The sequence below is a fragment of the Myotis yumanensis genome, unplaced genomic scaffold (assembly GCF_028538775.1).
Source record: "Myotis yumanensis isolate MYYU_CA2020_CCGP unplaced genomic scaffold, mMyoYum1.0.hap1 SCAF_16, whole genome shotgun sequence".
Classification (NCBI taxonomy): Eukaryota; Metazoa; Chordata; class Mammalia; order Chiroptera; family Vespertilionidae; genus Myotis; species Myotis yumanensis.
In genome coordinates this window covers 30,897,382-30,914,485 of record NW_027223767.1, presented here as the reverse complement: position 1 = coordinate 30,914,485, position 17,104 = coordinate 30,897,382, and the positions used below count along the sequence as shown (strand labels likewise).

Sequence of the window (17,104 nt, the reverse complement as noted above, 5' to 3'; positions counted from 1 at the left end):
AGTTTTTTGAAAGTGGGACTAACTAAAAGGTGACTCTAGAACAGTGGTCGCCAGCCTTTCAGACCTCATGGGCCAGTGGTCCGAGGACCACCGGTTAGTGACCGCTGCTCCACAGGTTTCCTTAAACCAGCGGTCGCCAGCCTTTTGGACCTCACGGAGCACGGGTTGGCGACGGCTGCTCCAGAACACTTAGAGGCAGTTTTAAGAGGTGATGAAAAGGCTCTGGAAAAGTCGGAGTTGTAACTGCAGCCAGTTGGGAAGCTTAGGCTCTGGTTTCCCCAGTAGGGTTAGGTCGGCTCTTGTCCCAGCCTCCTGCCTTCTACAGTGAGACGGGAGGGACCCAGAGCTGCTGTGGGCAAGACTGCCATCCATCCCATCACAGCTTACCTGAGGCAGTGCTCGGATGGACGTGACACCATCTTGCTCTTGTGCTGTCTGGACAGTGTAGCTCCGGGGGCTGCTGGTGGGGAGCTGGAGGCAGGCCCAGACCACCAGTTTCCTCTGGAAGCCTTGCACACCCACGGCTGCGTTGGCCAGGACCAGTCCCAGGGGCCAGAGGCGGATTATTGCCCCCGGGAGCCAGCTCTGTGCCTGGGGCAGCGGGAAGGAGCTTGGGGAACCGGGAGCTTGAAACAAGTGTTTTTCTTCCACACCATCCAGTTCTTTAGAAGCAAGGAAGGCCATTCTGATCTTAAAAAGAGAACACCACTTTATAGCTTTTGACTTCTCAGCTCTTAATGGAAAATGGAAACCAAAACCCTCTTTAATAAGTCAGCTTAACAAGGTGAACTGAAGGGCGCCTGGCTGTGAACAGCTGGGTGCCTTCAACCAGACTGGCTCTGTGTGGCAGAACTTCATACCCAAGGCAGGTGGGCCTAGGCCTTCCACAGGCTACTTTTAAAAATAGCCTTGTTGAGATCTAGTTGGTATAAAATCCACACCTTTAAAGAGTCAATAATTCCATGGTGTTTAGCACGTTCCCAGTTGCTTATGCCACGCCTTACTGTCACAGCCACCCTGCAGTGTGGGGCGTGTCCATTTTGTGCATGAAGAACACGAGACCACCTACTTTGCAGTGGCAGGGCCAGCGTTCCAACCCGGGTCTATCTGGTACCAAAATATCCACAGGCAACCCTGACTTCTTGAGTCCGATACTCACTCTCCACTTCTGCCATGCGCGCTTGATGACTGTGGCAGCTGCATGCAGCCTCTGGACATGTTTCCGAGTTAACCAGGAGCGAATGGCTAGAGGGTTGCCCAGAAACAGGAAAGAGTACAGTGTTCATTACAGCTCTTGGTAACCTGGCTGTGCAGCGACACCAGAGCTGCCCTAAAAGTTTGAAATAGGTATTTTTTCAGTCCCTGGCTACCTGCACACTTCGCTCAGGTAAGGTACTAAAGTCAATACATGAATCAAAATTGGCCCTCACACGCCCACAGACTTGGAGGTGCCTCTACCTTGAAGGGACAGTTAGGAGCGGGGTCAGCTCCCACCCTTGGCTCAGTCTGGCATAATGTCCAGGGAATCGGGTCTGAATTGCCTGCATCTTTTAGAATTAGTTTATTGGGAACCCAAATTTGCTTGCCTTGTGAATCCATGAGTGATATCACCAGACACCCACATGCTGGTAAAGGTAATAACTACTAAATGGTGGACTGACCATTACACTTTCTTATTGAAATGTCAGCATTTTTTTTCTTTCTGGTATAATCATATTCAGGAAAAGGACTATTCCATAAAATATGAATACATTTGGATTCTAGAAAATGAAAATGTTTAAAGACACATAAAAGTCAGCTGTTACCTTACCAAACCACATAGTTCTACAGTGCTTTCTTATGCACTGTTTTCATGCTAATATGCATAGAAATGCACCTTACGAAGGTGGCATCACCCTGATGTATAGTTTGGCACCCAGGTTTGAACATCATATTGGAAGTGGTTTTCCATTAAGTTTAAAGTCTTCAAAAAGACTTCTTAGCTACTTCATAAGGATGGTCCATAATATAGCCATGATTCCACCACTGTCAAATGTTTGGGTGGTTTCTAGTATTTTTATTTTTAAAAATGAGACTGCTGTTAACATGGTTCATACATTTCTTCCTTTGATGAATCAAATCTTGTCAGGTTTTTACCTTCTTTTTTTTAAAATACATTTTATTGATTTTTTACAGAGAGGAAGGGAAAGGGATAGAGAGTTAGAAACATTGATGAGAGAGAAACATCAGTTCACCTGCCTCCTGTACACTCCCTACTGGGGATGTGCCCGCAACCAAGGTATATGCCCTTGACTGGAATCGAACCTGGGACCCTTAAGTCTGCAGGCCGACGCTCTATCCACTGAGCCAAACCAGTTAGGACAGGTTTTTACCTTCTTAAATTCATTAAAAGCCCTGGAGACCAGCAGAGTTGTCATAAAGGGAAAGAAAGATGGAATAAACAGCTCTCTAGGTCTGGGAAAGGGAATTAAAGAGATTTTTAGCCTCCACTACCTACACAGCACCCTTATTTGTGGTGTGACCTGCTTTCCACTGAACTGGAAAGACGCTCTGGGTGAGGACAGGAGTGTGAACCCCAGTGCACCACAGGATGTGCCACTAACGCCTTGAGGCTGGGACACTGTCAGCTTTGGTGTGTGGGGACTCAAGGAACAGCATTCAAAGGAACGTAGGGTCTGCAGTCACTGACGGCAGCTGCACTCAAGGCCATCTGTGGGCCTGGAACGAAGCTATGTGCCCAGGGCCCCAGTCCTACCTGCCTGGATGAGCACAGCAGCCTGCCTCTGCCTCTCCTGCCTGCGATGCCGGTGTCGCCTCCAGCCAGCCTGGATGCAGCGGGCACACTGCTCCAGCACCTGGGCACGCCTGCGTTCCAGGAGCTCCAGCTGGGAGAAGGGGCATCCACTGAGGTCCGAAGCCCACCCTCCCCCTATCCTGAGGAGAGCCCAGCCCGTCCTGCTGAGAGTACACAGCTGTTTCTGTGACCTCTGCTCCTCTGAAGCCAGCTTACCGTGGAGTCCGTCATGAACACCTTGGTCCTGCCACAGTGCACTGTGGCTGGCGTGGCCTCCACCGGGTCGCCAGATGTGGCTGCTGCCCCAGGCAGAGCAGGCAGAGTGCGGAGGATGTCCTGGAGCAGAGGCTGCAGCGCGGCCTCCGCAGCCTGTGGAGACCATTCTAAGGGTGGGAGGCAGAGGTCCCATCAGTGCTTCGTCTTCTACACACTTCTGTGGCCTTAAGAAACTGGTTCTGGTCTCCCTAGCATTTTACAGGCCTCTTTTTTGTTCTTGTCTCTAGCCATTTTTACCTATTTTGGCGGGGGGGCGGGCGGGGGGCGGGGGGAGACCAGGAGCAGCCCCTCTTATCCCTCAGGCCCCTGGCTGTTATGAGGAGTCTTGGAATCCACTGTGGCTGTGCCCTGGACTGGCCTGCAGCCTCCACTCCTATGGGTCCCTTTGGGCAAGTGACAAAGGGCACTTTGGTGCCCCAAACATGCTGAGGGCCAAACAGGGCTTTAGGGCCACCCCCTCCGCCCTAACAGCTCACTTCCTGCCATGGAAGGGCAAAGAGAAGACAGATCCTGGGCCTGCGGAGGCCATGGGGTCCCCCTGCCGACCTGCATCACAGGGCTGACTGCTGTGGAGGGAGGTTTACCTGAGGCTCTGAACACCTTTAGCTGCCCAGCGCCTCTCTGGAGACAGAGGCTGCCAAAGAAGATACCGCAGACGAGAAGCAGCAGCAAAATCAACCAGAGCCCAGGAGACGTGGGCAAGAGACAGAGCAGAGCAGACCATGGAGAGAGGAGGAAGAGTGGTGGGGAGAAAGGTGAAAGGAAAGTGACAAACTGTGCCCAAGACAGAAAAACAAAGCAGAATTGTCCCAACTGGGTTTCCTGGCCCAGGGTAAGGCTGTGTAAGTGGGGGCAGTGGTTACCGCTGGGCTGGGATCCTACTGGGCGGAGCCTTGCACCTCTTTTCCTCCTCCTGTGCTGGGGTCACAGCCACATGCCCACAACCCTCAAATCAGGGTCACAGGCCAGGACTTTCCCTTGAGATCAGAGTTTGGGGGGAGGACCCCAGCAGGCTCAACAGCTCCCCCAGACCGCCTTTCCCCACTGGCCAGGCAGAGCTCATTATTTTAATAATTATTTTAACGAATTTCTTCCTTTCCTTTCCCTCCACATCTCATCAAATGCTTGCCCAGTCTGACCAGTTTCTTCCCAATATTTCCTGTGTCCACATCTCTAGCTTCTCTCTATTCCCGCCAACTTAACAGCCCTACCATGTGGCCCCACAGTAGTCTCCAGGAAACACTAGGAGTGCCCCCATCCACCCAGAGAATAAAGTCCAGCTTCTGTGACTCGGCGCCAGCTGTCACCCCAGCCTCACCTCCCACCACTCTCTGCCCCTATAAGCCAGTAACAGTAGACTGATGAACAAATGACTAACAAAGGGGCCCCACTCACCTGAGCGCCCTTCATTAAGAGGGGGGCCCGGGGCTGTGCGAGGACGGAGCTGCCTCAGTAAAGCGTACCGTTCCACAAAGTTCCGGTGAGAGACCCTGGAAGCCAAAGTGGGTGGAAGAAGGGAGTGAAGCGACTTCATCCGTGGGCACAGAGCTCAGGGTACAACGGGAGTAATTGCATTTAATCGGCTCAACAACCCAGCGAGGTGCTGCCCTGGCTGCACTGCATGGACGAGGCTGTAGCTTGGGAGAGATTATTTTAAGGGTCTGCTCTTCCTGGGCCCTTTCCTAGAGGACTTGCTGTCTGCCTCCTTCCAAGGGGCATGCAGGGCCCCCTCTGGACAACTAGACCACTCCTACCTCACACCCGTGCTTGGCTGCGTCTCCACCCGTCCTCTGACCCACAGCCTCCTCCACTTACCCTGATTTCTCTACTCCCCTTCATGGCAACACTTCTCTAAACAACTGGTGACATCTGATATCTGCACGTCCTCCTCTAAGTTTGGCTTCTGCCCACAACACTGCACCAATGTGGCTCCTGTCACAGCCATCAGCATGCCACTAAAATGGTTGCTGGTTTCTTGTCATCCCCCCTCTCGAAATGTGAGCATTCCTCAGGGCATGACCCCGATCCCTTCTATCCCCAATGGGGTTTCCTCCTTGTTTGTGGTGTTAAGACCCTCCAGTTCTTAGAGCTCTGCTGAGCCCTGGCCTGTCTCATAGCCATTTCAAACCTGACCCTCCCACCCTGCAACCTGTGCCTTCCTCAAACCATCTCGCCTCCAGGAATTATCCCCCATCCACCCATTTGCCTCAGAGGGAAGCCTAGAAGTTGACCATCCTGCCTAATAACTCACGTTCAATCAATCCACAGTCCTCTTTCTATCACAAGCCACACCAATTTTACCCACTTCTCTCCAGTGTTCACTGCTGCCACCCTCATCGGGGACACCATCTCGCCTGTACACCTGCAACAGCCTTTCACTCCTCTCTTTTCCTGACCCTACGTCCAACCTCCACATGGCAGCCATGGGATATGAGTGAGAACACAGCACTCCCTCCTCAGAATGCCCGGCAGCTTCCACAGCACCCAGGACAGGCTGTGAAGTCCTTCAGGTCTGGCCCCCATCCCTCCCTCCCTCCTCCCAGTTCTCTGAGCTCCAGTCACTTAAGCACCTCTCAGTTCCTAACCTGATCCCTAGTCTGGAATGCTCTCCCCAAATCTTCCCAGAGGCCCGAGCTGCCTACGACCCCTCCTGGACCAGCCCAAGGATACCCCTTCCCATTAGTCTACCTAATAGCATTTTCTGTTTCTTCCCTAGCATTGATTAACTTTATAGTTATTGTTTCCACAGGAATGTATGACCCAAGAGGGCAGACTCAACCTTCCTTATTCACTGAGATATACTAGAAACAGTGCTTAGCACAAAATCGTGCACAGAAAGTAAATGGATAAATGACAAGCACAGTTCCTTGAGTTCAGGTTGACACCTGTAGACCTGCCCTTTCTCTTCATCTCCATATCCGTCTCTTGGCTGGGCAGGCTCTTGTTGGGCCTGAGTCCGAGCTCTACCCTGACGCTGGCCCTGCCCCTGCAGTGATGGGCCCACTCACCGGATGGGGAAGCCGGCGGCACTGATGTGGATGGTCTCCACGAGACCACAGGCCTCCAGCTGGCTCAGGACCTGCAAGGATGGAGAGACAGCGTGGCACCTGCAGCATGGGGCCAGCAGGGCAGACGGCATTCCCATGGCCCTGCCAGCGTGGACTGCAGGGTCTCCTGAGGTTCCATTGAGGGAGGTATACACTCTGGGGCTGGGGCAGCAAAAAATTAAGAAATACCTCCCTGCTAAAAGGGTCCCAGCAGCCCCAGATCCCCTATGTGGTGCAGGGCTTCTGACACAGCTGAGGCAGCTGCTGGCACGGCTCTCACCATCCCCACAGTGCAGATGCTCTGCCTCATATGCAGCCCAGCCCCATTTCTGTTTTTATTTATTTTTGGCTAGGCAATCAAGTGAGTCACAGCTGCAGGGCATGGGAGGTTAGTTATACTGTGAAGAGCCTTCTGGGACCTGAACCATGGTCTTGACCACAGAAGAGTGGTTCTGGCTATAACTCCCAAGGTCACATCTACCAGTTGACTGTGGGACACTCCAGCATCGCCCAGTACTCACACCTCATCCACATCCTATGGAGCCCGGTACCCTGAGCAAAGAACAATTGCTGGCCCTTTTTGTGCAGATTAAAAATCTAGAATGTAAGGCGAGACAGACTTCCAGCTAATTGCAAGAGATAGCCATTCTGGGCAGCTCCAGTCTCATCAGGGCAGTGCTTGGTGAGAAGAGAGCAAGAGGTGCCAGAGCCCTACTTCCTTCCTTAGCTAGGTCACTGCAGTGCAGACCACACAACCATACATGACTGTCGTGCCAGCTGTGGGGAGACAAGCCCCTCTAATGTCAGGCCCAGCCTGAGAGATCCCCTCTGGTCACTGCACTTGGAGTAGATGTCCTGCCCTTCACCCCTCCAGGGCCTTGATCAGACAGGGCTCTCCGCGAAGCAGCTTTGGCTCAGTGTGAATTACCTCCTCCCGGAGGAAGGTCTGTGCCTGGCCCTTGCTGTTGGGCTTGATGCAGCGAATGTAGTGGGGCGTGGTGCTGTGCAGAACCTGCAGAAGCTGTTCCAGGGAGGCCTGCAGAGGGGAGAGCGAGGTCAGGCAGAGGTTGGAGCTGCCTGGGGGCATCAGCTGGGCCCTGGTTAGAGACTGCGTCAAACACCTCCAGCCCCAACACCAGGATCTTCATGTGCCCTGGGATGGCTATTGGAGGCTCTTACTGTGTCCAAGCACTCCCATCCCTTGACGTCCTACTGCTCCTCACATCTGCCTCCAGGGACCTTTCTTGACCTGTGACCCTCCAACTGGTTGGCCTCTGCATCTGGTCTCAGGGTCCCCAACCCCCACAATCTTCCTAGAAGAGCAATCTCAGAACCCCCAGCCATTCATTCAGGAAGTAGCTGTTATTAAACCAAAGCCTGTCCTGTGTGCAGGAAACTGAAGGGCTATGACCCGGGCAGTCTGCTGCTGTCAGAGCCGTGTCTAACAAGCTGCACAGACACTGGACGGGCACCCTCAGTAGTATTTGAGGCTGGACAGGAAAGTGCTATTCAAACCTGGGCTCCCTGGGTACCTTCTCAAGGAGGTGATGATATTGCAGAGCTTTGAAGGATGAGAAGGAATAAACTAAAAAGAGACATGGAGGGTGGAGCTAAGGTGGCTGGGGTGAGAAGCAGAGTGTGCTGAGAGACAGTAGAAAGTATAAGATATGGGAGGAGACAAACCTGCGCTGGCCAAGGACAAAGTCTGAGCAGGAAGCTGGAGAACGGAATGGGCCAGGTCACGGGTGCATGTAACTGTTGCTCTTCCACAGCCCCCCATAAGCAGTGGGTGATAAACCCCTGTGCCACCCACAGGCCCCTAGGCTTCCCATCATGTCAGTTAGGCCAAGTCTATGTGTCTGTTTCCTGTCTCTGTCTCCCACACAGGACTGTCAACTCAGTGTGAACCCGGACCATGTCTTCTTGACTCATCAATGCTCTCCGTAAACAGCACCAATCCTGGGAAGTGCTTGGTAAACATTTGAGACTGAGGAGTGACCCAAACACGTCACGTCAGCACCACCAGACCCACCTTGAACCTGGACACCACGGTCAACACAGGGGTTCTGCTCTTGCCAGAAGGCTCCTCCTGGGACTTCTCTTCTGGATCAGTAGGAAACAACACCTTGAGCAGGGGGTCCTCGGATTGCTGCAGGAGCCTGGTCAGCTCAGGGGGCACAGGGTCCTATTGGGAGAGGACGAGAACAGTGGGTGAGGGCAGGTGGTGTGCTACCCAGGGCTGTCCACAGGCCTGCCAGTGCTCACTCAGGCCCCAGAGGAGGGAGTTCCAGGGTAGGACAGGCCCTGAGTCCGGGAGACGAGCTGGTCGCCTATGAATCAGCAACCCAGTGTGACATGGGTCATTTCTGGGCAGGTCATGCCTGATGAGCAGACCTCGGGCAGATGGCCCCAGAGGTGACCCTGGGTTCTGGGAAGATGCTCAGGAGGGAGAAACACAATAGGAAGCTGTGTGTATGGGCAGCAATGACTCAGCGTGCCGTTGTACCCAGGTCCCCAGGGGCCATGGCCCAGCCTCACCTTGTTCTTCTCCACCAGGCCTGCGGTGTGGTACCGCACAGGCCCCGCGTAATGCACCACAATGAAGCTGGGCTCCCGGCTGAGCTTGTCGTGACCCAGGCAGGGGCTGCCTGCCAGGGCACTTTCAATGCGTGTCTGGAGCTGGGCTGCACTGCTTGGCCGGTTAAGGCGGCATTCCTACGTGGGGCGGGATAGGCAGACGGCCACAAAAGTGAGAGGGCTCCCCACACCCTCACAGTCTCCACCCCATCGCCCCCATGGTAGCAGAGTTGTCACATAGGCAGTACAGTGACCCTGAGTGAAGGAGTACAGGGATTAGCAAACCCATTTGGCAGATGGGGTGACAGAGGCACAGAAAGGGCAGTGACGAGTCTTCAAGGCCCCAGAAAAGCCCAAAGCCCACCTCTGCTGCTCAGCACACTACTGATGCTCCCACCTCGTTTAAGAGGGAGCAGATGCTGATGGGGGTCCCCTCGATGAGGTCCAAACAGGTCTGGTTGTCCTGGTAGTTGACAAATGACCACTCCAGGCCTTCCAGTGCGTATTCCTCCTAGAGGGTAAGGTGAGGGGGCCGGAGGCAGCTAAGGGCTGAGGCCCAGAAGGCCATCCTATGGCTGGCCTCAGCAACACCAACTATTCCAGAATGGCATCAAGAACTAAAGGGCAGGAAGAGATAGAGGATCCAGGACGGCCCCACCCTGCCACACGCTCACCTGTTGAGCCCTTAGGTAGTGAGCCACAAAGTGCTGTTGCAGCTTCTCATTGGCATAGTTGATGCACAGCTGTTCCAGACTGTTGTCAGGGAATGACTCAAAGCCGTACACATCCAGCAGGCCTGTGGGGGGTGGGGCGGTGGTGAGGGGAGAACCCATGGGGCCGCTGCAGAGGCCGGGCCGGGGGACTGTAGGGGCCCAGGGTGAAGCTTCATCCTTGGCAGCCTGGGGATGAGGCTGAGCGAGCATGACACCCACAGTGGGCAGAGCACCGTACCCCACCCCAGGGTGCCATCTCTACCTCATGTCCCCCCAGAACTTGCAGCAGGAAGAAAGGCCGAATGTGTGTGAGGGGCAACCCAGGGCACCGGGTCTTCTTCGAGGCTGAATCCTTAGGTCCTGGTAGGCCCCTCCTTGAGGGCACCAGGTCCCAGGGAACATTTCCTGCATCCAGCCCAGTTTGGAGGGCCTGGGTCTCACCAGCCCAGTTGGTGCCTAGAATTCCACATTCTGTGAACAAACTCACTGGTGCCTCTGAGCTCTACTGCCTCCCCTACCTGACATTCCTACCCAGGTTCCAGCAAGGTTATCTTTCACTCATCCCCACTACTCTCTCAGACAGGTGCCATGAGTCTGCCTGGTGAGCTATGGACGAGTCAGGTGTGAGCATCCGGGAGTAGAGATGTTCTTGCCCAAACACTGGTGGACAGATGAGGAGAGGGGGATGCAGGGAAGGGAAAGGAGCTGCCAGAGTTGGCATGGTGGGCCCAGAGCTGCCCTGGTCTTTTTTAGAAGGGGTGTTCCCGGCGGGGGGCCCTGCTACCTATGAAAGTGGTCCAGGAGTCGGGGGCCGCATAGATGCTGCTGTTGATCACCGATACCAGCCAGTCGAACAGCCTGTTGGGTTTGGGGAAGAGGAGACTCTGGTGAGAGAGGGTCGAGCTGAATCTGAGGGGTGGCAGAGCTGCTCCTCCAGCCAGGGTGCCACACCCAGGAGGGCCCGAGTTCCCATAAGCACATGCACACGTACATACACGTGTTCCGTCCCCTAATTTCAAAGATGCCACATGACACCCTTACATGGCATCATGAAGGTTCTCAGAACCCAGGGTGAGAAAGCACCCTTAACCACATGGTCAGAGGGTGGACATGCCCATATCACCCAATAGGAAAGGCCAGGACCCTCCCGACCCTGTTCTGGGCTCCCACTTGCTGCTTGCTGAGTTGCCCTGCACTTTGGGCTGAGGTTCTGGCTCTACCACCATCTATCAAATTCCTGAGGTGCTTGGGGAAGTCTCAGGAGCTACTCCCTGCTGTCCCCAAGGATCTGGGGAGCAGGGAGGGAAGCCATCTGCTGTGTCTGGCAGCCCTCACCCTGGGCCTATTGCATGGCAGTGTCTGGTTCAACTCCAAAGAGGGGAGAACTTGGAGGCAGCAGGGGCCCAGAGTGCTCACCGTGCGTAGATCAGTTTGGCCAGACAGTCTCTGCGGGTGTCGCACTCGGCTAGGGAGCAGGGCTTCCGGAACACCTGCTGCTGCCTGCCCGCCCTGATGGTTCTGATCCTCAGTGTCTCCAGCAGTGGGTCCTCTGGGAGCCAAAGCAGCGAGGCCGATGTTCTGACAGAGCCTGGGAGGACAAACCTTCCATCCAAACAGCCCCCTTCACAAGGCAGTGAAGCCATTGTCATGGAACCATCGCCCACCCAAATGAACAGAGGAAACCTTGCTGGTAGGCGAAGAGACCTGCCGAAGGCAGAGGCAGGACATGAACCCAGGACTTGTGTGTCCCAGTCCACATTGCCACGTGTGGGACAAATTATAAACCCTCTGACCCTCGTTTGCTCATCTGTAAAATGGGGATAATGCTGCCTGCTTCAGAGATGGGGTGAGGAGTAACTTATCCAGGGCAGGACGCTACAGCTATTGTTTAATCAAATGTTAAATTCCGAATTTCACCCTCTGGCCTCCCACCCAATCCCACTGATACTGGCTCTTTTCTGGGCAGGACTGGCCTGCTCCCTGGGTGTGTGACCAAAGCCTGAGGCACAGCCCCCTGCCACCCTTGCTCTCACCCTTGGCATCGTCCATCAGCTGGCAGGGCTGGGCTTCATCCTCACAGTCAGCAAACCGGATGTTGCCGAGGTGCAGCAGTCCAGCCAGGACCTGAGGGGCAGGAGAAAGGAGACACACAGTGGGCACCTTGTAAGGGCTGGAGCCCAGCCTGGAAGGCTTCTCTTCTGCTAAATATAATCACAAGAGAAGAATAATAGCAGCTCCCAGCTACTGCCCATTTGCTGCAGGACCCTATGAGACACGATTCTATGCATGTTACATGCATCATCTTGGTTAATCTTTTCTTTTTAAAAAAAAATATACTTTTATTGATTTCAGAGAGGAAGGGAGAGGGAGAGATAGAAACATCAATGAGACTCACTGATTGGTTGCCTCCTGCACGCCCCCTACTGGGGATCGAGCCCGCAACCCCAGGCATGTGCCCTTGACTGGACTCAAACCTGGGACCCTTTGGTCCACAGGCCAACGCTCTATCCACTGAGCCAAACCAGCTAGGGCTTGGTTAATCTTCTCAACATCAGTGAGGCGAGTGCTGCAACGATGTCCATGACAGAGATGAGAAGGGGACAGGTTCAATGAGAACCCGGGCAGTCTGACTACAGAAGCCTCCCAGGGCAGCTGGTAGGGCCTCCAGGTCACCATGGTCTGTCCCTCTGCCTTCCCCTCTGGAGTAGACTGTAGGACACGGCTCCTGTTCCTCGTGGAGCAGGCTTGCTTCTATGGAGCTGGGTTTGGACTCCCTTTGGCCCTTTCCCAGCACAGTTGGGCTCTGATGGCCCAGCCTAGGGGAGGATCTGTGACCGTGGTGTCTGTACAGTGGGGGCCCTCTTGCCTTTGCACTCGATGCATGTGGATGAGCCCCTAGGAGCTGTAGAAAGGAGGCCGCTCTGCCTGATGGGCACTGTGGCTGGAGTAGAGGGTCACGCCAACCCCCAACCAGCACTCCTGTCTGGACACCCTACTATTGTCCACTCCTGCTGTGCCTCTGGCTAGGTGCTTGCCTGGCGGTGTCCACACTGGCCGTGATCCCCTCTCTGCCTGAGGCACCCCACCTGGAGAGGGAGGTCACTTTCCACTGCACTGCCATCTCCCTGCAGTGGCTCCCGTCTCTGCTGCCAGCCTATCCTATCTACTCCCTCCCATTGCTCCGGTGGGTGAGGAGGTGAGGGAGCAGGAGGTAATCAGTTGGCAAAGACAGATGGGAGGAGGGAGGCCAATAATGGGGATGAGGAGCCCAGCTCACCTGGGTCAGCATGTCCGGAGAGGAGGGGAAAGAAGGTGGGAATTGGACTTAGTCCGCATGGTGCAAGTCTATCTGTATCCGTGGTGTCTGACCTTGGGCAGGTCACTTTACCTCTCTAGTCTTCTCAAGCATAAAGTAGGAATAACTCCCTATACACAGGCCTGTTGAAAAACCCAGTGAGCTAAAGGGTGTAAACATGATTTTAAAATTCCTACACACCAGAGCCCATTAGCTGCCCTGGGCAAACGTGGCAGCATGATTTCCCTACTCTGACTACTGCAGTAAAAGCTGACCCAGGCTCCTTGCCCTCTGAGCTCTAACGCTCTCGGTGCTGTTTTATATACAGAACTATGTGCTCCACGCCCCTCCCAGCCTGACACCGTGTCCAGGTTCAGTGGCACAGAGGAGCGGTCCACTTCTTGGAGACTGCAAGGCGGGGCCCAAAGTCTCAGATTCTCAGGAAGACGCAGGTTCAGAGGAGGCTTCCAGTGACCTCTGTCAAATGTAAGTGCCAAGGCTTTCCTTCTGACCTTAAAGATGTTGTTCTGGGTGAGGGTGTCGATGCCAAGATGAAGCATGGCCTCTCTGGTCACCTCAAAACAATCCTCTGAAAAGAAACCCAAGTCACAGCCCAGTGTCAGGACCAGAGGTCAGCAGGGGCAGTGAGGGGTGAGAGAGGCAGGCTGTGAGCAGAGGGGGGTGGGTGCTGGGTAAGGCTCCCCCTACCTTCCAAGGTCCTCTCTGGGTTGGGCAGCCAGGAGAAGGCGGCTCCCTCGGGGAGGTGCCACCGGAGCCTCTCGTCTGCACTGGCTCCTTTGCAGATCTGTGGGAGGGGGACAGGTTGCTGAGCTGGGGGTGCGAGGGAAGCCCAGGCCTATATAGGCCTGGGGTCGAGATAAAAGGAGTGAGAGATGGCAGTGACATCACAAGACTGTAGAGCACCCAGGGTAGGCACAGGGCAAAAGCAGCAGCAACCAGTTTTCATGTCTGCAACCCGGTGCCAAACACCGTCTGAGGAGGCCTGTGTTTGAGGAAGGCACAACTCCTCTCTGGGGCGGCCCCAGGCTCAACCTGAGAGCCGGGGACACACTATCCATGCTTTGGGGGACCACCCGTCTGATGAAAGAGGCACAGCTCTGGGGAAGTCCTCGTTCTGTTTGGAGGAAACAGTGCCATTCTAAGGAGAGTCCCCGGCACAGTCTGGTCTGACAGAGGAGGTAACACACATCCCATCCAAACCATCCCAGAAGCTTGGGTCCAGTGTGAGGCAGTGTTGCATAAAGTTTGCTGGAATAAGTGGTGGCACCACTGGAAGCCGATTAAAGAGGCAGGCAGGGGGCAGAAGGAGGGGCTAAGAGTCACAGGCCATCTCCACCCTGCATCTGGGCAGCTGTGGGCCCCCCTGGCACAGACCTGGTAGAAGATGTGGAAGTTCCTCTCATTAGAGGCCTGGCAGGCGACGCGAGTTTTCTCTAGGAGGTAGGTCTGGACTGCAGCTCCAGTCATCTGATGGGCCCTGGCACAAGCAGACCAGAGCCCATTAGTTACCCATTCATTCCATAGGCATTTACTGTTTGCCAGACTGCAACCCCACTTCCCAACCAGGCTCTTCCACTTCGCCAATGGGGGTCATGGGACGAGGGACTACTCAGCAGGCCCTTGAGTGGTACGGGACATTCCCCTGCAACCAGCTCAGGTGGGCAGAGCCAAGGCCTCTGTAAGTCATTATGCCCCATCCCAAGGCAGGAGCAGAAGCCCCGCCAGCTTCAAGCTCAGGGCTGTGGCCACAGAAGTGGCTGTTTAACTCTAAGTCCTCAAGCAAGGGTAAAAGCCAGGAGGAACACACAGGCTGTGACAAGCATGCTGCCCAGGTTCCCCACGGCTGCAGCAGCTATAGTTCTCTAGATTCAGAGGTCACCCTCAGGGTTCACTGATCCTAATAAGTCCCATACACATGCATGCCAGGAGGAGCAGGGTTCTGCCCACAGGGGTGGCCCAGGCTAGAGACTACTCCAGCCACTTGCAGACTCCCTGCCCCCGTCCTCCCATCAGCCAGGGCAGTGGCGGCAGCAGCAATTACCTGTTCATTTGGAGCTGGATGAACTTCCCAAAGCGACTGCTGTTGTTATTCCTCAGCGTGCACGCATTCCCTACAGATCACACCTCTGTTTATACCGCTCCCCTATGTTCACAGAGTCCTCATGGGCCAATGTGGCTGCAGTCTGCTGGGGCCATGTCTCTATCAAGTCATCTAAAGGCCCCTTTTTGGTTTCCATGTCACAGGGGACAGGACTAAGCAAGTGTGACTTGGGAGTTAGAAGGACTTCCTGGCAATGAACTGAAATGAGCAAGCCTAGGCAGCCAGGGACTGTCTTCTTTGAAGGGAAAGAATAAAAAACAACAAGCTGTCACTATTGAGTTAGACAGTAGGCACAACATCTAGAGTCCCAACATGGACACTAACTGTTGTACATCCTTAGACCAGTTCCCCTCTCCTCTGAACCATCAGGATTTAGACCAGAGGAGCCATAGGATCCTCTCCAGCACCACTGTTACATCTGCTCGAGGAGGAGATGGCTGAGTGACAGCATCTCTGCTGGAAAGAGGCTCAGGGTACCTGGAGGAGATTGGGAGCCCAAGGCAGTGAATGATACACTCATCCTCCAACCCCCACAGGGAGGGTTTCACTTTCCTCTCCCTGGAAGGTGGCAAATCCCAGAGGACATGGGACAGAGGACACCGAGCTTACCAAAAGCTTCCATGACAGGGTTGGAGTTCAAGATGCGCTGCTCGATCCTCTCTGCAATCTTGTGGCTCTCCCAGGATGTAGGTGAGGCAGCCACCACAGCATAGAACTTCATCAGGCAACGGGAAGTCCATGTCTACGGCAGAAACAGCCTGTGGGAGCCCTGCTCAAGTTCCCTCCCACCTCTGAGCCTGCCTGAGGGAACGGTGCCCACTAGCACCATCTCCTCCACCAAGCAAGGTGCTAACCGAATGGGTGAATGCTGAATTCAACTGTGTCCTTGGGCAAAGCACTTCCCCCTCTCTGTGAAATGGGGAGTGCTTGCTTCTAGCTCCAGAGGATGCATTTAAGAAAAAGAAGGGGGCCTGGGGCAAAGATGGGACAACACACCCTGACCTGAGCAGGCTACTGTATCTTTTTTTAAAAAAATACATTTTGTTGATTTTTTACAGAGAGGAAGGGAGAGGGATAGAGAGTTAGAAACATTGATGAGAGAGAAACATCGATCAGCTGCCTCCTGCACACCCCCTAACTGGGGATATACCCGCAACCAAGGTACATGCCCTTGACCGGACTCAAACCTGGGACCCTTCAGTCCGCAGGCCGATGCTCTATCCACTGAGCCAAACCGGTTAGGGCAGGCTACTGTATCTTAAGTATGAACAGATATTTGAGGATCAATAACTATTTGGTAAACTTCCTTTACATGAATGACAAATATAAAAACAAATGAAGGAAAAGGAACTAGAAGGAAACAGTCAATGTAAGGAGCAGAAGGCAAGTAAAAATTATGAAATATTTTCAACAATAGGAGAAGATATTGAACCTATGAAAAGACCAAGATACTGGGGGGAAAATAATAGAGAACAAGAAAGTGTTTTTAGAATTAAAATTTTGAACAAAAATTCAAAAGAATTGAAAGTTATTAAAAACAGGGAAAACAAATTTTGGAAAGATAAAGTAGGAAATATCTTCCAGAAGACAGAACGAAACGTTAAGAGATGGAAGATTAGGTGAAAAAAAAAAAAGACTATTAAACAATTAATCAAACTTACTAATAGGAGCTCCAGAAAGAGAAAATGGAGGGGAGTAAATTATTAGATAGACTACAAAAATATTTCCCTAAACGAAAAACATGAGTTTCCAAGTTAAAAGACCCACACAAAGTATCCAGCATAGAGAGTAAAAAAAAAAAAAAAAAAAAGAAAAAGAAAAAGACCATGCCAAGATATACCACTGTGAGTTTTAATACCTACAGGTTTTGGAAAGTAAAATCACAATTTATGGACTAGGACTTTCAAAAGCAAGACTCAATATATAAAGAAAAACTTCTAAATTTGGAAAGAAAATTATTTCTAACCTGAAATTATAAAACCCAGCCAACACATCCAATTTGAGGCAATATAAACATTTTCAGATGTACAACTCAAAAATTTGCCCTTCATTTACTGCCTTTTCCAGGAAGCTACTAAAGAATGTGCTCCATAAATACAAAGCAGTAGAGGAGGAAGGGAAGCCGTGGATCCCAGCAAGGGGGATTATCATGGACACAGCAATCTGACCCCCAGAGTGAGGCAGAGAGCCCCCAGGTAATAGCTGCATGGCAGTAGCCCCAGGCAGCCACCAGGCCAGATGGGAGCAGATCTGAGAGCTCTGGGAAGGGCACCTCGAAGA

The 17,104-nt window shown here is 53.4% G+C and overlaps 1 protein-coding gene across 8 annotated transcripts in view; it reads right to left on the bottom strand.

The window, feature by feature from the left end:
- Window positions 1-17,104, bottom strand: part of MYO19 (myosin XIX) — a 28,000-nt gene that overhangs the window by 1,423 nt on the left and 9,473 nt on the right. For 4 of the 8 annotated variants that reach the window (XM_070393262.1, XM_070393261.1, XM_070393264.1 and 1 more), the window contains 19 exons: window positions 15,434-15,566; window positions 14,765-14,834; window positions 14,098-14,200; window positions 13,411-13,507; window positions 13,215-13,291; window positions 11,441-11,531; window positions 10,824-10,995; window positions 10,192-10,265; window positions 9,369-9,490; window positions 9,092-9,205; window positions 8,656-8,832; window positions 8,150-8,302; window positions 7,046-7,153; window positions 6,079-6,149; window positions 4,466-4,560; window positions 3,011-3,177; window positions 2,756-2,885; window positions 1,160-1,245; window positions 388-690 (listed from right to left, as the gene is read on the bottom strand). In XM_070393262.1, coding sequence (XP_070249363.1) covers window positions 388-690; window positions 1,160-1,245; window positions 2,756-2,885; window positions 3,011-3,177; window positions 4,466-4,560; window positions 6,079-6,149; window positions 7,046-7,153; window positions 8,150-8,302; window positions 8,656-8,832; window positions 9,092-9,205; window positions 9,369-9,490; window positions 10,192-10,265; window positions 10,824-10,995; window positions 11,441-11,531; window positions 13,215-13,291; window positions 13,411-13,507; window positions 14,098-14,200; window positions 14,765-14,834; window positions 15,434-15,566 — 2,343 coding nt within the window. Of the gene's footprint in view, window positions 1-387; window positions 691-1,159; window positions 1,246-2,755; window positions 2,886-3,010; window positions 3,178-3,722; window positions 4,561-6,078; window positions 6,150-7,045; window positions 7,154-8,149; window positions 8,303-8,655; window positions 8,833-9,091; window positions 9,206-9,368; window positions 9,491-10,191; window positions 10,266-10,823; window positions 10,996-11,440; window positions 11,532-13,214; window positions 13,292-13,410; window positions 13,508-14,097; window positions 14,201-14,764; window positions 14,835-15,433; window positions 15,736-17,104 lie in introns of those variants that run through there. The other 4 variants (XM_070393263.1, XM_070393267.1, XM_070393268.1 and 1 more) reach the window with 4 other exon arrangements.